At 39.1% G+C, this 21,710-nt stretch overlaps 1 protein-coding gene across 2 annotated transcripts in view; it reads right to left on the bottom strand.

The window, feature by feature from the left end:
* The window catches only part of pld1a (phospholipase D1a), a 43,524-nt gene that overhangs the window by 7,611 nt on the left and 14,203 nt on the right, over positions 1-21,710 (bottom strand). For both annotated transcript variants that reach the window (XM_044166309.1, XM_044166308.1), the window contains exons 2-18: positions 17,849-18,061; positions 17,003-17,172; positions 16,598-16,740; positions 15,492-15,603; positions 15,159-15,224; positions 14,496-14,554; positions 14,137-14,229; positions 11,762-11,914; positions 10,735-10,884; positions 9,770-9,853; positions 6,721-6,802; positions 3,755-3,865; positions 3,252-3,437; positions 2,021-2,234; positions 1,728-1,856; positions 1,196-1,314; positions 594-707 (exon numbers count right to left, since the gene is read on the bottom strand). In XM_044166309.1, the coding sequence (XP_044022244.1) occupies positions 594-707; positions 1,196-1,314; positions 1,728-1,856; positions 2,021-2,234; positions 3,252-3,437; positions 3,755-3,865; positions 6,721-6,802; positions 9,770-9,853; positions 10,735-10,884; positions 11,762-11,914; positions 14,137-14,229; positions 14,496-14,554; positions 15,159-15,224; positions 15,492-15,603; positions 16,598-16,740; positions 17,003-17,172; positions 17,849-18,038 (2,175 nt within the window). In that variant the 5' untranslated portion in view covers positions 18,039-18,061. The remainder of the gene's footprint in view (positions 1-593; positions 708-1,195; positions 1,315-1,727; positions 1,857-2,020; positions 2,235-3,251; positions 3,438-3,754; positions 3,866-6,720; positions 6,803-9,769; positions 9,854-10,734; positions 10,885-11,761; positions 11,915-14,136; positions 14,230-14,495; positions 14,555-15,158; positions 15,225-15,491; positions 15,604-16,597; positions 16,741-17,002; positions 17,173-17,848; positions 18,062-21,710) is intronic.

The following is a 21,710-nucleotide window of genomic DNA, read 5'->3' as shown; positions in this document are numbered from 1 at the left end:
AAAAGGGTGTGTAATTCTAAAAAATACCCAAAAAGTTGTAAGACATATTTTCCAAATTGGTGCGTATTATTAGTGGTAGTTAAAGTAGATACAAATGGAGAAGTACATAGTGTTCACAGAGGTGTTAGTTGAAAAATAGACACACAGTTTGAATGAAACACACAAAGATTTGTTAAACGACACTGAGAAAACGAAAGAACACTTTGTCTTAAAACAAAACATGCTGGAGTTGTGATGGGACCTTCATGCCCTTCTTATTTTAGTCAAGCATTTCACTCAAAAGGTTCGTTCCTTTCGGCTAAAACCCTTGAATGTCAATCGCAAGTGCAAACCTTTGTAGTTATATAACATCTTGGCCCATGGGGAGTTTTTGAACGCTCGTTCTCTTATCTTTTTCCAGCAGTTCTTCCAGACTGGGATGTGGGAAATAGTGCAGGAACGTGGGAGTTTATACTGTGTGTGTATGTCTGTAATTTTCTACGAGTGGTTCTTTTTAGGTTTGGTGAATGGTTGGTTTTTGCAGCACGTTCTCATTCTGTATAATTACAAAGAAAGAACAACATATTCATTATTGGTGTGTTCAGTTCTCTTACCTGCACTTTGGCATTAACACAGTCAGGGACTTGGTATCTGAGCTCATTGGCAGTGGAGTGAGACTTGGGCAGCAGGAATGGATAAGACAGAGAGCGATACTTTGGCTTCATAATCTGTAGGTGAGACAGTTAGAGAATGTGCGCAGTGAGACGGCAAATATAGAGTCAGAGGAGGAATGGAAAAGAGTATAAACAGGAGAACGGGAGGAAAAAGCTGATGCCATGGAAAGCATGAGTGTGAGGATTAAGGTGTTTTTTCCACTGTTCCAGCCAGACATTTCCTAAGATTTTGCCAGGTTGGTGTTTATTGTCCTGTTTTATTTTTTAAGTCAACAAATCACAGTTTTCCTCACTTGTATTTTACATTCGTTCGTTACTTCTTGTTGTGACTACATCTATGAATTTGCACAAGAAATAGTAAAATCAAGTAATTAAAGTGATAAGCTATCAGTCTGAAAAGGTGGTTAAATGCCACCAAAGAAACTTCAGCTTATGATATCCTGGTTAAACCAGTTTAGCTTTAAGTTTTAATCCTGCTGTACATCCCTGTGTGTTTTTGTTAATTTACACAGTGTGTGTGTGTGTGTGTGTGTGTACAGTACCTTAGTGAAGTTCCAGCGCTGAATGAAGTGTCTGGCCACATCCCGGGCAGCTCTGCCATGAACCACTGAGGCGATGTCATGCCAAGGCATTCTGGGAGTTGTGTATCTGTCGATGAAGTCTGCACAGAATGGAAGCAACCCATTGAAGACAGGAAAAAAGTGTGACAGCAAGAGATGGAGAAAGGATACAGCAGGACAGAATAAAAAAGCAAAGGGACAGACAAAAGGAGAGAAGATGAGAGAAAGGAGCACAGTGGGGTCAGAGAGTTTGGCGCAGAGAGAGGGAGAGAACAAAGTGGAACAAATAAGTGTTTTATGGTTCCACTCCATATTAGTTTTCCAGATGACTGATGATTTGTTTCCATCAAACTGGTATAACAGGAAAAATCATGAGAATAAGATTAATATTAAGTAGGGCATTGTATACTAAAAATAATTTTTTTTAAGTAAGAAACTTTTAAGTAAGACCAAACAAGAGTATGAGTGTGTGTGTGTGTGTGTGTGTGTGTGTGTGTGTGTGTGTGTGCCAGACCATCAAAAGGTTTCTCCAACTGGATCCAGTCCCTGTAGACAAAGTTGCAGTAGTCTTTTCCATGCCAGAAGCGCGTATTGCCCTGTAACTCTCCAACACCTGTCTTTAGGCTTTGCACTGAACCACTCCCTACAAACACACACACACACACACACACACACACACAGAATGAACATATGGCAATGGATTGCATCTACAGTACATGTATACAGCACTCATTCACCCAATTCATATTACAACATTCTCACTCTCATATTCACATATTCTCTCTCTTTCTTCTCATATAAACACACCTGCACTGTCGACACTGCTGACACTGTCTGCATGCTGCAGAGTGTGCATGTGCAGGTGTCTGTACAGACTGAAGCGAGCCTTCCTAGTGCGTCCAATCCCCTTCAGCTTGGGCAAGTCCACCGAATCACTGTGCGGTGTCCCTCGTCCATTGCTCTTGGAGACGCCATCAACAGAGGACACACCCTTACTGGACGGAGTGTTGGTGGAGGCAGCCTGGGAACATGAAAACAGCAGGGAATGTATACTCAGTTGCTACTTTATTAGCTACACTTAGCTAAAACTAATGCAGCATGCATCTTGGACTATGAAATATCTTGTGTAAAAAGTTTGGTGCTAGAGGAAAAGGTCAAAGAGGCCCCAAACAAACACTGTGATTTAACCTCTAGGAACTATGAATATTCACAGTTTTTTTCATGGGAATGTCTTGAGCACAAAACTTGTAGTTATGTTTCAAGGAAGAGCTTCATCCTCTGTATAGCACCAATGTGCTTAGTAAATTTCATGACATTTTTCATAGCACCTTCATGGCATTTTGATATTACATGACAACTATTACAGTGCAGGTGGAAATTTTGCCTCCATAGTCACTAGAGGAAAGCTCAGGGCTTCACCAAAACATAAAAATTAATTCTCAAGGGACATAAATATCTGTTGTTGATCATGTCATGGACCAAACTTCCAATATAGATCTGACAGTGGCTGTAGAGGAAACGTCAGGTGATCAGCAAAATCATCCTCAGGGGGGACCATGAAACTACTTACTGAATTTTAATGGCAATCTGTCCAGAAGTTGTTTAGATATCTTGGCTAAGAATTGGTTGGACAGTCAAAGGGATCACTGACTGACTGAAGAACCAACAAAGCAACCGTCATCACATCCTTAGGCCTTGCTAACAGGGAAAAATGTTACTTACTATCCTACTAAGTACATAAATTTATTGACTGCAAGGTCAATAGTGTAGCATATGTTTGTGTAGTTGTGTATGAGAATGTGTGTGCTTGTACTGTATGTGTGTCATTAAAATGAAGAGGCCTATTCGATAGCTGGCACTGTGTGAGTGCAACTGTGTGAGTTTGAATGAAATAGTTTTCTCAATTTCCTCTCCTCTCCCCCTCCTCATATTTGAACCATTTAACAGGAGGTTAGAACCACATTTATTGCCAATAACTGCAAACTTTGGACAAGACATTTTAATTAGTTGTGTGTGTTTGTGTGTATTTGTGTCTGACCTGCTCCAGGGCCACAGACCGCGTCACACTGCCGACATCTGTCAGCCGATGCTCTCTGTCGTCCCAGCGACCGTATGCCAGGTCGATCCCGCCAACGAAGGCCACTGATTGGTCAATGACAACGATCTTCTCGTGATGCGCCCACAGATAGACGGAGGAGGAGACGTGGTCTGGATGACGCATCACCTGAGCCACAAAAATGAAATACCGCCCACATGGATTCACATATATAGTACATAGACCCTATAAAATGTGGGAATTGCAAAAAACTAAAATATAATGATATTTTCTGATGTGTAATTGTGTGTTTATAATAGACAGTGTGGTTTTCTCATTCAAAACTAGTGCATTGACAATCTTGGATAATGTGCCATATACTATCTCTAGTATATGATGCACCATCACATACTATATATATATATATATATATATATATATATATATATATATATATATATATATGCATAGCCATACTGCATCCTCTTTCATAATACATCAGTTACCTTGATGTTAGGGTGCAGGTGCAAGAGGGTCCTCTTGCTGTAGCCTGAGTTGATGCCCAGGGCGAGCTCCACCTCCTTATACAACATCACAAAGATGCGCACTCCCTGTTGCTATAAGAGAGACAGAAAAGAAAAACAGTATTAGGAACACATTTCTAGCCATTTAACCCATTTGACTGTTCACATATGTCTTTGGTTTCAATTCAGTATTAATCATTTCTGAATAGGAAAATATATTTATTTTATGTAAACCTGTTTATCTTTCTATAAGCTTTGAGCTTCCTACTGGCCTGGCACAGATTTTTGTTTCCTTTTAATTCACATATATGTCTGTAGATATGTATGAATGTCTTTGTGTACACGTCATATGTTCTTTTCGTTGAATTTTTTATGTGCAAACAAACAAAATACATTAAAAACATGATATTACTAAATTTAACTTGGTATTTATTTATGTCAAAGTACTAAAGAAACCATCATTAAAAAGCATGTTTAAAAATGAATCTGTAAAAGCTGGGGGGGCAGACAGTGATGTAGAATAGGTAAAATTGGACAAAGTAGTAAATACTTGTTTGTGTTTTTCCAACCTTAAAGTCCCTATTGCTGTGTCACTTTAGCAGATTGATATGCATGAATTTACATTATAAAGATTTATATTTTAGACTAGATTAGACAGTTTTATTAATCCCCAGTGGGGAAACTCATTTGCCACCAAATCAACTCATACAGACAACTAACAATATCAACCTAAAGATATGGGTAAATTATTTTCTGCAAATAAATAGGTGGATATACTAAGGTAAAGTACATGTATCCTCCTCTACATCCCAGATTATGAAGCATGCTTACCATGGACGTGGGGAGTAGGGGTGTTGAGGGGGCTGCAGCACCCCCTAAAATCAGGCATAATAAAAACCATCAGTTAAACTTATGACTTTTTACTGGGATTTATATGCATAGTGCACTAGTATTTGTGGTAGGAAAGAGGTTTGCACTTTTTATCTGTTGTTTAATATGTATTAGTCTATAATACGGAAACAACCCCGATTAAGGCAAGGCAGGTCGGATCTATCACACGCGAACACATTGTGTTTTAGGGGGTTTAGAGTGTCCCACTGACACTGAGTAACCAAAGATGTCAGGGCACATGGTCAGACAGACACAGAGAGTTCAAGAGGGCATGCTCACAGTTTCAGAAAGTTGTTAGGAGTTCTTAACCTAAACCACAAGGAAGTAGTGGGAACACTTCCTTATCTTGGATGGCTAAAGAAATGTTAACTTCTCTTTTTGATGGATTGTAAATTGAAAAAATGTAAAATTGTGCAAGTTGTATTTTACTGAAAGGAAACATTTCTTTTTTTTTTTAAATGAGTAAAGAGTCTACAGTGCTAAATACAGTGGGGCAAAAAAGTATTTAGTCAGCCACCAATTGTGCACAGTCTCCCACTTAAAAAGATGAGAGGCCTGTAATTTTCATCATAGGTACACTTCAACTATGAGAGTCAGAATGGGAGGAAAGAATCCAGAAAATCATATTGTCTGATTTTTAAAGAATATATTTGCAAGTCATGGTGGAAAATAAGTATTTGGTCAATAACAAAAGTTAATTTCAATACTTTGTTATATACCCTCTGTTGGCAATGACGGAGCTCAAACATTTTCTGTAAGTCTTCACAAGGTTTTCACACACACTTGCTGGTATTTTGGCCCATTCCTCCATGCAGATCTCTAGAGCAGTGATGTTTTGGGGCTGTCGCTGGGCAACATGGACTTTCGACTCCCTCCAAAGATTTTCTATGGGGTTGAGATCTGGAGACTGGCTAGGCCACTCCAGGACCTTGAAATGCTTCTTACAAAGCCACTCCTTCGTTGCCCGGGCAGTGTGTTTGGCATCATTGTCATGCTGAAAGACCCAGCCACATTTCATCTTCAGTGCCCTTGCTGATGGAAGAAGGTTTTCACTCCAAATCTCACGATACAAGGCCCCATTCATTCTTTCCTTTACACGGATCAGTCACCCTGGTCCCTTTGCAGAAAAACAAAGCCCCAAAGCATGATGTTTCCACCCCCATGCTTCACAGTAGGTATGGAGTTCTATTTTAGTTTCATCTGACATTCTCCCAATCCTCTTCTGGATCATCCAAATGCTCTCTAGCAAACTTCAGACGGGCCTGGACATGTACTGGCTTAAGCAGGGGGACACGTCTGGCACTGCAGGATTTGAGTCCCCCTGCGTAGTGTTTTACTGATGGTAGCCATTGTTACTTTGTCCAGCTCTCTGCAGGTCATTCACTAGGTCCCCCCATGTGGTTCTGGGATTTTTGCTCACCGTTCTTGTCATCATTTTGACCCCACGGGGTGAGATCTTGTGTGGAGCCCCAGATCGAGGGAGATTATCAGTGGTCTTGTATGTCTTCCATTTTCTAATACTTGCTCCCACAGTTGATTTCTTCACTCCAAGCTGCTTACCTATTGCAGATTCAGTCTTCCCAGCCTGGTGCAGGTCTACCAGTGTGTTTCTGGTGTCCTTTGACAGCTCTTTGGTCTTGGCCATAGTGGAGTTTGGAGTGTGATGGTTGTGGACAGGTGTCTTTTATACTGATAACGAGTTAAAACAGGTGCCATTAATACAGACGAGTGGAGGACAGAGGAGCCTCTTAAAGAAGAAGTTACAGGTCTGTGACTTCAGAAATCTTGCTTGTTTGTAGGTGACCAAATAATTATTTTACCGAGGAATTTAACAAATAATTCATTAAAAATCAGACAATGTGATTTCCTGGATTCTTTCCCCCCATTCTGACTCTCATAGTTGAAGTGTACCTATGATGAAAATTACAGGCCTCTCTCATCTTTTTAAGTGGGAGAACATGCACAATTGGTGGCTGACTAAATACTTTTTTGCCAAACTGTACTTGGCCTGCGGGTCATTTCTCTCCCATAATGTTGGCAATCTAATGCCTACTTACTGCTTTGCGTTTAAGGGTACAGTCTAGCCTCCACCTGTTGCCCTCCACTACAGGTCTCTTCAAGAAGATCTCTGGACTGAGCCTGAAGAGACAGAAACAGACACCAAGATAGACAGAGGCACAGAGGGGGAGAAACAGATCGAAAGAGAAGATTACATATTTCTTTAAGGCATTCAGGTGTTAACAGAATCGGAAAACAAAGTGAATGCATCGCCATTACTTAAGAAAACTACTGTACATATGACAGACATGACATAATGATATGGTCTCATGAGTCACTTACATTGGCATTCTGAGCTTACATGTCTACAATGCCATTGGCTCACATTACACAGGCTGACACCTCATTGGTTAAGACCATAAGCCCAGTGATTACTGCCTTGGAACACAGGGATTTCAGCCATGACAAACAGTCGCACATTTGGCTCTGAGGGACCATAAACTATAATATTTCAAATTACACTGTCAAGAATATTATAACTGTGTCTAGAGACAAATACAGTGTTTATTTCCATTAGAAAACTCCATACAAAACACTATCAAATATATGAAAGGTGGAAAAGTGATAAGATTGATATTCAGAAATAAAGGCACCAAAATGTACCGTTTACAGGTTGCTGTACACTCAAGGTATAATAAAGTATAGAGTACGGGTGTGACAAGTTTTTACATGAGACAAATTAGGTTTTTCTTTGTTTTGAACAAAAATCGTAGTGTTTCTTCATTTAACATATTTCCGACCCTAAACGTCATTATATACTTATATTACATGCCTGAAAATGACACACACATATAGAAAGACAAACAGACATGCAAGCACACATACCAAGTGCAGGGTGACACGACTATACTTTCAGGTAATCTGACAGCTCACATAATCGGTTCTTATGTGAGGAACATTACCTCTGACAGGTAAAAAGAAAGACAGTAAATTAAGTTGAGACAGAGAGAGACAACTGGGTGTAGCAGAGGTGTGGAAACTCCATACTATACAGAGACTGTATCTTTCTGTCAGTGTATTTATATTCTGGGTCTGTGGATGAGGCTGTAATTAGAGCCAGTACTATTGTATTGCCTGCCAAAGAGCCAGAACTTGTGGGTAATACATACTGTAATGTAATGTGTAACAGCATGCACTACACTAACTGGGTATCAGAGTGTCAAGTTGTCAGCTCATTCTTTGGCAGGAGTCTGATGATGGCCTATGTGTTTACCAAACTACTGAAATAAGCCATTACAGCTATTCTATATTATGTTCAGCTGGTGCATGATACTATTTTTACAACATTATCTACATACTACAATTAAATACTGCTGCATAATTACTTTGGAATGTTTTCAATTTCAGACCATTTGAGAAAGTATAACAGACTATTACAGGTGCAAAGTACACACACATACATCAAGTATTTACTGCATCAGAATTCACCATCACACACACACACACACACACACACACACACACATATATATATATATATATATATATATATATATATATATATATATATATATATATATACATATATGTGCATGTACACATGATTCTGCATTATGACATATCTTATAGCCATGACAACAACCTTCTCCGCTTTGTTAAGATTAGTTTGTTGGACATTTTTGCCTTTAATTAAAAATCGACAGCCGAGAGAGAGAGATTGGAAACTAGCAAAGGTGACTGACATACAAGAAAGGTTCCAAGCGAGAATTGAACTGCAAACAATGTGATTACATGGTATGCACCTTAGACCACTAGGGCACCAGGACGCAGCAACCTTACCATAGTCTTAACCTAAATAATCTACCAAAAAACGTAACTTCAGCTTATCCAAAATAAGCCACTGTGTTATTTGCACTTAAACTTGCTACTAAGTGGTATGGTACAGTTCCCTACTGGAGCCTGCATCACATAGCAAGATTCGTGGGTTAGTAGTTATCTTTGGGTTTAAAAAGGTATTCAGTGGAGTTTTTGACCTCTAGCAGCGCTATGGAGCAGTTTTTTTGTGAGTGGGTCCCCGGTTTGTTTGACTCATGCACAAGAACAAGGACGCACATGCATGTGCATGTGGATGACATGACAAACAATCCAGACAAAGATTTCACACTATTCCACTGACTAACAGGTGGTGCTAATGCTCCAAGATACACAGCAATGCGCCAAGAAGGCCAGAGGAGTGCTAGCAAGTAAACATGAATGTAAACAATGCAGGACTCAAACCTTTAAGAAAAATCTGCTTTGCAAATGTTCTATGAGGAAGGAAATGTCCTTGACATGTTTGTTAGACCTCAAGGATATACCAAATGTGTTTTGGTGAGTAATACTTAATGTAAACATAACTTTTGTTTGTTTACATTAAGTATGAACTAAAGGTGGAAACTCCACCTTTAGTTCAGCCTTTATGGTATCACAAAGCTGGCTCACTTTTAATAAGGGTAGATCACCGTGTAACCTATGCTGCACAGCTAACCTAAACTCCAGTTCAGAGGATCAGATCAAAACATATCAACAGCCTGACTACTTACCAGTCAGTCAGGAATTACAATAAAGCGACAAGTAATAAAGAGCAATAGAGATATTTTTATAAATCAGTAGATCACTTTGCCCACCATGATAATTATGTGCAATGCATAATCCCTTTATGAATAATCTATTTATTGTATGTTCCACATTCATTCTTGACTACTGAACACGTTGAAAATGCCAATTGTACTTAAAGACATCTATATAATAATTCCTGCACTTGACAAAGTCAGTTGATCACCAGCTTTGTGATACCCAACATTAGGCTTGATGAAGGCAGGTAGCAAGTTAGGTTTGTTTTGTGATACAGGCCCCTGGTTGAGTCCACTAATATTTGCTTTTCTAGAATATTTTTGCTTTTCTTATTCTGTCAGGTTTGGAGATGGATGTCGCAGCGTTAAAGCAGGACAGATATAGCCCACTTATCTGTTTATTTCTGGGCTCACACTTCAGTGCTGACAGCAGACAAACGTCAACCACAATCTTTGACATTGTGCATTTTTATACAATAGCCACACTGAAACTCACCACCAATCAGTGATAAAGATTTCCTCTTTAGCCTCCTCCAAAGCATCAGCTACATCCTCCATGTAAGTCTTTCCATTCACATACCTGCAAAAAAAAAATTAGTTACTTTTAGTAACAGACATCACTGTCACATGTGCTTGTGTTCACACATACAGTAAATAGTACAGTAATAGTACAGTGTACAGTAAATAGATAACTACTTCTGCCTTTTTAGAACTGTCTGTGTTGTCACAGCTTGCATCAACACTGCCACAAAACCACAAAAAAAAGCGATTGAGACATAAAGAGGGCACTGAAAGTGTATTCGTCTATTTACTCCCCCAACTTTCTGAACTTTGCAAGCTTCAGGCATCACACATAGCTGTGTCATCATGATATAACTGTTCTTTAAACACTCCCTTTTTCCATTAGCTCACAGGACTGCAGCATGTTTTCCCCTCAGGCTCCATGCTGAGTACAGAGACGTAATGAAATTATCACACAAATGATTCAATGATTCACAGAATCAGCCAGCTGAGGGTGAGAGAATGCAAAAAAGACCTGAAAGATGGAAAAGAGAGAGGTGACTGCTCAGTCCTCTCATACATTTCCATAGTTACCAGTGAAAGGCTAATAGAGGAAGGCAGAGAAAAAATAAGATACGCTGAAAATGTGTGTTCTGAGTTTTTTTATTTTTTTTTATTTCTCCAGTGTGCAGCTTTCTTGTAGAGAACATGCTAAAAATCTACTAAACATATTTCTTAAATCATATAAACATATTTTTAATTTCAGTTTGAGTGGAAAAGCCACAATTTGTACTTTTAATTTTTGACTCTGACAAACTGTAAATGTAGGATTAACCTGATGTAAAACCTTTTTTCCCCTCAAAATCTACCTTTGTATTTTTTATTGCTCTGTGTGTCTTTCTGCTGACATTCCAACATAAGTAACAGCTCCACTCCTGTGCTCTCTCCCAGTGTAGTTACCATTTGGCGGGGATGTTTTCCTGTTCCTGTGCAAATGATCTGAAGCGGTGGTCTCGGAGGAAAGCCTTCCCATGATTTCTCACAAAGCTCTCGATGCTTTGACCCCACCAGCGTGCGTGTCTGTAGCTGCTGCACTTAAACACCAGGGTCCTGCCAAGGAGGACGTACACAGATACAAACACAGACACAATAAGTAAACCTACATGCCTGTGCTCACGCATACAGCTACATGTAGAAATTTTATTGGCTATGGCCTGTACCACATTAGTGCCAAAAAATGATGCAATTCTGTGATTTTTTTGTTTCATCCAACATAGCTTGGTAATCATTCCTAAAATAAAATAAACCCTGGATTAAGGGTGTTGGAATGAAAGCTTAAAGCAATGAAGCTGTGATTTTTGAGCCCATTGGTGATTTTTTTATTAGTTTTTTTGGAACAACAGTTGAGATTTTCAGTGCAAGTTGGACAGCAAAAACGTTTTAGCCATCTAAAATAAACAATTAAAGGTAAACATCTGGTTTTTAGTAAAGCAGAATCAGCAAACCTGAATGATTTTTCTCCATTCCTGAATTTTCTCCATTCCTACTATTGCTACAGTGCACTCCACCTACACATAAAACCCACAAATGGATGCAACAGGTTTACGCCTGTTGTCTGGGGGTTGTAAGAAGTCTCTTGAAAGTCAATTTCTTTTACTGTAGGAAATCATTGTTTGAAGAACTGAATGGGGGAGGCTGAAGGAAAACTATACCACCTCATCACAAAAGAACACTTCTGAATACATTTTTAAGAATATAAACACATTTTTATCAAACAGTATTAGAAGTCTAGGAGAGGATTTTCTTTTTAACCAGTGTTTAAGTAACATTACCCTCAGAATCCACTGTAAGCCATTACTCAAAATAGATGTGATCTACTACAATATTCAAATGTTCAACTGTACATACACATTTAAACACACACACACACACACACACACACACACACACACACACACACACACACACACACACACACAAATATAACCTGGAGAGGCTATCAACCCGGACTCCGTGTTTGGTCTCTGTGTCTTTGGAATCCATCTTGATGCTGAACTCTTTATCCACCAGCAGGACGAAGGAGATGGCTCCTGAGTCTGGCTTCATGTACAGCAAGCATGAGTCCTTCACCACCAGCCAGCTACACAACACACACACACACACACCATCATCATCATCATCATCATCATCATCAGGATTTATGATTTGTGTGTCTATGTAAAGTTCTGTGGATCTCTGTTGATTGCTGTGGACCATTTCTTGTTTTTCTTGTTTTAAGGAAAAGATGTAGGAAGAAAATCAACATGGCGATGTAGGTGGATGGGCCGAGCGTTTCAAACGTGTGGGATTTTTTTGTGTTGTCTTTAGAAAATAATAATAAAAACTGCTCACATAATAATTTGGCTGCGATAAAGAGAAAGGGAAAGAAACAGACAAACAGATCAAGAGAGAGGAATGTGTGTGCCAATGCAGCTGGTTTGAAGATGCTACTAAGATTTTGTTAGCAAACTACAAAAAAATTAAAAAACTACCACTTATTAAGATACAAGATACAAGATAGCTTTATTGATCATTTTACAACACGGGATTGTATAAAAACAAAAACAAATGTTATGTACAAAATCTATATACAGTAGATTAGTGAATATACACATCCCATGCCAGTTTGTGGTGTTTCCAGTCAGGATGCTTTTTATTGACTAGAGTGGAGATGTGAGAGGACCATGTCAGGATCTCTGTGATGCTGATTCCCAGGAACCTAAACTACTCACCTGCTCCATCTCAGCTCCACTGATATAGACAGGAGTGTGTGTCTGTGCCTCCTTTTTCCTAAAATCAACAATCAGCTCCTTGGTTTTGCTGACGTTGAGCAGTAGGTTGTTCTCTGTGCAAAAATTTTGATTTCCTTCCGATATGAAGCCTCATCATTGTTTGAAATCCAGCTGATGATGGTGGTGTCATCCGCAAACAGAGTTGTCTCCATGTCGGGCTGCAATCATGGGTGTACTGCGTGAACAGGAGGCGGCTGAGCACACAGCCCTGGGGGGCTCCGGTGTTGAGCACTGGAGTGGAAAAGGTGTGACCGCCAATCTGAACTGTCTGAGGGCTGTTTGTAAGGAAGTCCAATATCCAGTTGCAGAGTGTGGTAGTCAAGCCCAGAGTGTTAAGTTTTCCAATCAAATTCATGGGGGAGATTGTGTTGAATGCTGAGCTGAAATCAGCAGACAACATTCTGATGTACATGTTGTTCTCAAGGTGTGTGAAGACTGAGTGGAGGGCAGTGGAGATGGCATCCTCTGAGGATCTGTTGGTTCTGAAAGCAAACTGGTGAGGGTCCAGGCTGGCTGGGATGTTGCTCTTTATGTGCCGTAGAAGCAATTTCTCAAAGCACGTCATCAGAATGGGGGTGAGTGCCACAGAGCAGTAGTAATTTATACTAGATTCTGCAGACTTTTAGGTACAGGGACGATGGTGGCTGTCTTGAAGCAGGAGGGAACAATCTCCTGTCACAGTGATATGTTAAAAATGTCAGTAATGACATCAACTAGCACATGTTCGTAGTACACGGCCAGGGATGTTATCAGACCCAGCAGCTTTACTCATATTCACTCTCATCAGGATTCTTCTCACATTCGCTGTGGATATTGACAAGTTGCCGGTCCTCTGGAGGCAGACTAGACTTTACAGCTGACTCTTTGTTGGGGGTATCAAAATGAGCATAAAATAATAAATGTGTTAAGCTCATCTGCTAGTGTCGCCTCACACATGATGGGGGTGCTCCTGCTTTTGTAGCCTGTGATGTTTTTTATCGCCTGCTACATACTTTGGTGTTGTAGGTGTTGAGGTCTCTCTCCAGTCTCTCCTGATGTCTCAGCTTTATCAATATTATGTTTTTAAATGCAATGAGTAGTCACTGTGTTTTAACACCCACACTCAGACAGCTTTCTGCCAGAATTTGAGGCTGGAATGTTTAATTTCTTCTTTTGAACATAGCATTCATCCCACCTACATTTTAGACAAGTTTGCCAGTAAAAAAAAAAAAGCTAATCCTTCTCTTTAATCCATCTTTTATTACCTTAAGACATTAAGGAGTTCCACTCGTAAACTGTAGTGGTAACTCAAAATGGCAAGACAGTTGCTATAAATAAAAATGTATAGCAAATTTTGTTTAATTATCATCAAGTTTGCTTAATTGCAAGAAGAAAAACCAGTTAAGAACAGCAATATACATTATGTGAACATGGCAAGTAAAACAATGGGAGGGAGAATAAAAGAGATACCAAAAGAAAAAGATTGAAAGACAAGGACAAAGGTGAAGAGAGACAGAGAGAGTAACACACAAGGACAGAGGTAATCACACACCGTTTGGACCAGCGGTAGCAGGCCTGGCTGTGACCACAGCAGTTCATGCCAGGGATACGATGTCCACCTGAGCGTTTATAGATCATCCCTTCCCTGGAAGAGACAGAAAAAATAGTTAAATATATTTTATACTATGGGATGTAAGGAGATTTTAAAACAAAATAGGAGACTAGGAAATTTGTAAATGAGCACGCTTAAAGAAAGTTTCAACAACTTTGACATGGGATTTTCATCCTGAAATGCTTCACTCTGCTGTGAACTGTTTAGTGCTTACCCACCTGACACAAGACTATCAGGACTGTTTTTATTGTTTTTATAGATGGGAAGAAAAAAGGAATGAAAGAAGAGAAAATGCTCACAGTCCTTTGGGCCCCAAGTCATGAATGAAGGACAGCTGGCTGATGTCAATGAACTCCATCTGAGAATAGACAGGAAGAGACAACAAGAGGCTTCACACACTGACTTGTATAGACAGATCAAAAAAACAGATACATACTGTACAGATGGACATGTGACTCTGTGTGCAGGCAACTATTACATCCACACATACCATCCACGTGGAGGCAAAGAAATGTCACATCCTGTAAATGTATTGTCACATTAAATAAAAATACAGTAAATCAACACAGGTTTTATATGTAATTTCCAGAAAAGAGAAACATTGTCTTGTGTTTCTCATGAGAGTAGCTTAAATTATCAGCAATAACATGCTTAAATTCCTTGAGTGTGTCAACATAAAGCAGACACAGTGTTATAGGTAAACACATTAATGACCTGTGTCAACACTCAGTGTTCTACCATAAAAGTAGAGCTTAGTAAGATGAAAAACACTCGTAATTATATTTACTTTTACAGTGCATCTTAGGTATCTGACATAGCAGTAGCTGACATGATACATCTGTCTCATATCTAGAAAAATGTATGATACATACAAAATAAGTATAAATGTATAGATTAGCAGGCAGTCATTATGAGGTTATGTTAAGGTGACACAGCTTGCAGTGCTTAGTATGATTACTCACAGTATGGTGATATTTGCGGTACATGGCCATCCTCAGCAGCTTGTTCAAATAGTCTTCTAATTGCCTCTGTAAAAACACATACACTATATTTTGGCCACTGTGAGTATTTTAATGACAAACCACATGCATAGAAACACTAACATGCACACATACTGTATACAAACACACAGTCAGAGAGGGTTTCAGAGGATACATGTGCTTGCAAGAAGTTAAGTGCCATGGCAACAAGCAAGTGCAAGGAGAGCTCCTTGCCATAAAGTTAAGCTATGACAAGAGTGAATTTCCCAACCAGGGAAAAGAGGCAAAAAGGCTGCAGGAACTGCTGCGACGTACTCTCCTGCTGGAGACCTGCTCATCTCGCACCAGCTCGTCTCCCCCTCCCCTCGGCAGGGAGGGCATCTCCCTCACCTCACTCTTCCTCACTGTCCTTCTCCTAACTGTGTGGCTGAGACAGAGAGGGAGAAAAATTAAGATGCTGAATTAAAAAGCTATTTGAAGCTTTTCCAGAGAGCCCTTATCAAATCACACACTATTTCCATACTTTGTCCTCAAATGTTAAGGACAAAGCTCAAATCCTTAGGCAATGGCTGTTTCTGTTTAACCATCACCCAAAGCTAAAAATCCAGTTTCAGCCACTGGTCTGAAATTAAAACACATAATTTCCTGTGTGCCTTCCTGCCAGCAGGTGTTTAGACAGGCAAATTTAACAGCCTGAATAAATTAATGGGTTGACTCACTGTATCAACCAGGAATGCACAGTGGCAAAATGGACATTTATTTAACTGAAAACAGAGAGACTTATCATTTTAGAGGCAAAATAACACAGTGAGGGGCAGAGAAAGAGGGAGTAGGGAGTAAAGTCAATCCTATTAAACTCCAAGGGCAACATTGCTTTGTTTCGTAGTGTGTAGACCTACATCCCCAGAGAGAGAAAGAGAGAGGAAGGGAAAGAAACAAATAGAGAAAAATAATGGAAAAAGAAAAATTGATAAATCATTAAAGTAGCAGATTAATATACTGAAAGGAATAGTTTGACATTGACTTGACTTGCCAAGATTTAGATGAGAAGATTGATACCACTTCAAAACTAGAGCCAGGAGGCGTTTAGCTTAGTTTAGCATAAATACCATAAGCAGGGGGAACAGCTAGTCCTAAGTTTTTAAAAAATCAACCCACCACCACCTCTAAATTTTACTAATTAACACGTTGTGTCTTGTTTGTTTAATCCATACACAAACAGCAATGTAAAAATGACATGTTGTGGTTTTAGGGTGAATTAAGCTCTTGAACCATTTCTGAGAAAAGAATGCAATGTAACAAAAAACAGGTGTGCATGTGCATTTGTGTATACATCTAAACTTGTGTCTGTTAGTGTTTGTACATGTGTGTACTTGGGAGATTGTAAATCAATGCGCGCGGGCGTGTGTGTAGGCACCAACCTACGCGATGGCAGCGGTATCCTCATGAATGTCTTGTAGGTCCTCAGCTCTCTGTGCAGCTCCATGAAATGTTTCTCCTTCCTCTTAACCACCCAGGTAAACTCACCATGCTTCAGCTCAATCCTAAACACTGCTGGCAGAGACTACACACACACACACACACACACACACACAGTGTAGCAATGAGTTTGCATGTTTGAGAGAGAGATGATGAGCTTAATATATATTAGGGCAAACATTAGGGTTAGGGCATCATTTTAGTTGCTTTAGAAATGGTAGGAGCAAATTTTAGAAGCAAATATTAGCATCTGATCTCTAGATTTTCCAAAATAAAAAACAACCAAAGGTAAAGAGTGCAAGGAAAGATAGTAATAATGTCTGAATCATTGTGTGTGTGTGCAGTACCTTGTTGACACTCCTGTGGTGCGACAGGTTGAAGCGGTCTTGTGCGGTGGTGAATCTCTCCACCTCCAGGATCCGAGCAGTGATGGGCACAGTGGGGAGGTATACCGTAGCGGTGGCCTCTTTAAAGCCCACTGTGGCATACACCGCTGAAAATGGGATACGACAGTCCCCTAGGAGGAAGAGAGAGGCGGGTGGTTAGTGTGGTTTATCTGTTTGTGTATGTAGGAGTTGTTCCGGGCTGCTTAGGAGCAAGTAGGCTGCATCACAGAAAAGTTGGCCTTTTTTCAAGATTTTTGTGTTTTGCAACTTTGCAGTGTTCAGGTCAAATGTTTGTTTATTTTCCGGTAAGGTCTGTGAGATCTAAATTATGTAAAAGGGAAAATCCACCCTCATACTCTTGCAGTTAGATACCAGTTTGAAGGCTCACCAACTGAAGTATTTCCTTATGTATTTTTTGTCAATTTTCCACACAGACAAACGATGTGAGCCCACTTTCCCTTAGCCTGGCTGGTCTACTACCCCTTGATGCTTTGGGCTTATATGGCCATATAAATCTTGCTTATGAATGATGAATCTGGTTCATATTCTGAAAAGTTAAGTTTTCTGGAAGTTTAATCTCTTGAGAATTTTGCATTATCTTACCAATTGAACTGTTTATCACTGGAATAAGTTATTTTATTATTATTATTATTATTTTAAATAGTTTGCCAAGTATTCTTCTGATTTTTCCAACCATTACTCATGGTTATTTGTTTTGTTTATTGTTATATTTTCTCTTAGGTATCATCTTGTTCTTGGGAGAAATGACGGTTAAATCACACTACTTGAATATGCAAACACACATACCTAAGTTTCCCTCATAGTCGACCTCCTCTCCCTCCCCCATGTCCAGCTCTCTGGTATCCAGGCTCTCCACAAGGTCGGCCATCTTGATACCGTCGTGTGCGTCCGGGGCCGCTGTGGTGTCAGAAACTTCAGAGGTCACCAGATTGAGGCAACTGGTAGTCGGTAGAGCCTCACCCAGCATGCTCAGCATTTAGCCACTTGAGCAGGGCGAGCCTAGAGGAGAGGAGAGATAATAATTTCCAAATGAAAGAATACGTAATATGCTGTGGAATAAAGGCTATATTTCCTGAGTGTACATACACTCACAGGGAGTGGCTGTCATTTGACTTTTAACCTGCTGATGATAATATATTGATCATGACTGGTTACATAAGACCCTGATGTTCGAATAAAAGAGTCCCTTAAGGTATGCAGTCTCTTTAACAAACATACTCAAAAAAACAGACACATATACTGTAGACACAGCTGTAACAGGTTTCAAGGTGACATGCGGCCACCACTCTAGACACAGCAGCACTAGGACTGAAATATCCACTGAACAGTTCATTGCTGAAACTCAGCTAATCAGGCAACAGAAATGAGCTGGTGTACAGATGTCTTGTCTATTTGCAATCATAGCCCGGTATTTAGCCTAATCCATATTTAAAGTTAACAAGAAACCTACAGCTAGACCTTTTTTATGACACAGTATAGTCACTTGATAATAAGCTGAGCATCAGCAATGGGAATAAATATCGATGGGTAACAAATTAAACGGGGAAAAAAAATATATAGTGTGAGATGTTTGGCCACCACGAGCTTCCAGAAAAGCTTCAGTGCCCCTTGGCATAGATTATACAGATGTCTGAAACTTCATAAACATTATTCTTCCACAATGTTCAGCTGGCTTGAGATCTGGTTACTGCATAGGTCATAGCATATGATTTTTCTGAACTATGAAGAAAACAATCGTGTTGAAATGGTGTCTCATGCATATATTTTTTGTTCTCTCCAATACCACATCAGGCCTGGGTGCAGCACTTCAAATATTGTTTGTTTTGAGACAACTCCTACATACACATATATAATTTGAGAATTCTATATGTAGCCTGAGGAAGGTCAGTATGATGAAGGTCAGAGGGACCAAAGCATTGCTGTAAATAAAAAAGTGTTGCAGCCATTTGAAAACTCCCTAATATGGGGAGCACCTTAAACTGTGGTGTGACACTGGTATTAAGTTGTTCTCTCCATGAGACAGAGTTGGTGGATAAAACATGTGTCACTCATCACTTGGTCACTGTGGTCTGTGACTTCAGAGACATTCCTAAGAGCTAAAGAACTTAAATCCAGTTAATGACAAACTAATGCCTGACTGGAATTCAGTTGTTCATTACTGACACACACAATGAACAACATAAAGAAAATCAGCTGATACTCCTCTCAATCCTATAATCCTATAATCCTATAATCGTACGTTTTATCATGAGTTTAATGACTTATTAGGTACTCACATACTGCAGATGAACATTTTTGTTACTTCTTCATAGAAGATACTGAGTAAAAATTCAGTCCATTGCTGCTGCTCAGTATTATTAACTTAATCTTTGACTTTGAGGTCATCAGTCTTATAGGTTGGGAACCATTTTTCAATTCTCATGCCAATATGATACCAGAGTTCAGTACCAATACCAAAAAAACCCACTTTTTTTCTATACCTTCTATACCTTTCTATTTAAAGTTGTCTTAATATAAACAGCCTTAAATAAAAGACAAAATACAAAATTATCAAAATCAGATAACATATGATCAAAGAGTAAGTGAACAAGTATACATTTTTGGCATTTGATGTTTTTTGTGCAACTATCACAAAAGCTCAAAAATTACACAGGATTGAGACATTAAAAGCCAACATTAGACTGATTTTGACACTAATATCTAAAATTGATTTTTTATTCATTTGTATCTCTTATTTATTGTCTCACCATGAGTTCATGTCAGTGTAATAAAATCTGAATACCTGCAGTAGCTGAATGCTATACCTATAGGACAAGGACCCCCGTTTGAATTTCAGCTGGTAACATTTTCTTTATTTCCGTGTACATTGTTTTGTTGATTTTTACCACATACATGTTTGGCTTTATTTATAATCTGAATTCAAGTGAAGTTTATTTTCAAAAGAGAATAAAAATTACATCATCTACATTATGACACACTATAAAAGTTTGAATTATTCCAAATAAAGGGGAAATATTGCTGCAAACCAGTATTACTAAATATTTTTTTAGAGTTTGAATTGACTAAGAACATGTCATCATGCACAGTGTATAACTGCAGTTTCAATTTATTGGCAGCTTCACCAGAGTGTTCACAAGTGTCTTGCTGATTAGCACCTTATGAGGGGCAACAAGTCATATCTAATCCACTCTTCCAACTGGATTCCACTCACAGGTGCATACATTCTGATCTGTTAAGTCTCTGCTCTCCCCAAACCTTCACTCACGTTTCTTTCTTTGATTGAGGTTTGAAAAATCTTGACTGTGACAGCCTTACCAAATATTACTTTATAAATTATGTGGTATGGTATTTTGTTAATACTGTGTCTGACTGAACCCATAGGAGTGGGAGTTGGTGACGAAACAATGTTGGTGATGTCATTTTCTGTGCAATGCTGAGTAAGACCTGACAAAGCTGGTCATCAGACACGGACACAGTTACATGCTACATTAACATACCCCTAGTTGTAGTGCTTGTGCATGACACAAAGACTAAACACAGTATTCACACAGTGTACTGCACATACAGTCAAAATACTGCATTTCTATACCTTATAGGCTAATATTTGCAGCATATACACATGTTAACACACATGTTGTCATGTTTAGTAGATGTTTACTTTGAGCAAAGCGATATGGATAAACTGTGCTCAGTTCTTAGTTCTAGTTTCACTATTGCCTCAAACAATCTGCTGAGAACATGGGTTTGATTTTGTATAATATACACTTCTTGACATGCCAAAAACCTGTTAAACTTGTTAGGGGAAAAAATGCATTGCTAGGATACAGGCAGGGTGTGGATAATAACAGTGCTGCAGCAGTAAATCACTGCACAGTAATCTGCGTGTTAAATCTTCCACCTTTCGAGTGCAGCTACCATCCAGAAAAAAAAACACACAAAAAGAAAGACAGATACCCAAAAAATACCACCAAGCAGTATGCTTAGTCATCTAAGACTAGCCCATACACATATGGCCCATTAGCAAACCTCACTAGAAAAGAATTAGACTCTGGAGATGAGGGAAAGAAAGGAAAGGAGAAAAAGAGAGCCGTTGACTCAGCAGAAAGCTTCTGAAAAGAGATTTTATTAAAAGACAATTTTAGTATGATTAGCGTTTCAGATTATTCTATGCACTCCCTTACTGCTGTACTTCACTGTGGATCATTTTTCTGTACACTATCATGTTGAATTCCCTATTTTTCCTTAATTGTTTTGACAAAAATGCTGCCTACTGTATGTTAAGATACGGTAGTAGTAAAACAATTTAGCTCACAAGAAGTGTCACATACGGTTTGGAAAATTGGCTTGATTGGGATGTAATTAAAATTACTCCGGAGGATGTTAACAAGGCCCGTTAGATAAAAAGATTTTGTCTGGAGAGGAAACATGCCAAGTGATATGTGTGTTTATAAGCAGGAAGCAGATACCCCCTGCTATCTCATCCTAGCTCACAATGATATATGCATTAATATGAAAAGATGAGCAGAACAAGTCATTAAAAATTTTAACATTTGACAACATTCAGATAAAAGCAGACAGAAAGCAGCCACTAATAAAATAAACACCCTTTTTGGACAAGAAACAAAAGGGTTTATTGGAAATGTGGCCT

The sequence above is a fragment of the Siniperca chuatsi genome, linkage group LG15 (genome assembly GCF_020085105.1).
Source record: "Siniperca chuatsi isolate FFG_IHB_CAS linkage group LG15, ASM2008510v1, whole genome shotgun sequence".
NCBI lineage: Eukaryota > Metazoa > Chordata > Actinopteri > Centrarchiformes > Sinipercidae > Siniperca > Siniperca chuatsi.
This window is presented reverse-complemented; position numbering and strand designations above follow the sequence as displayed.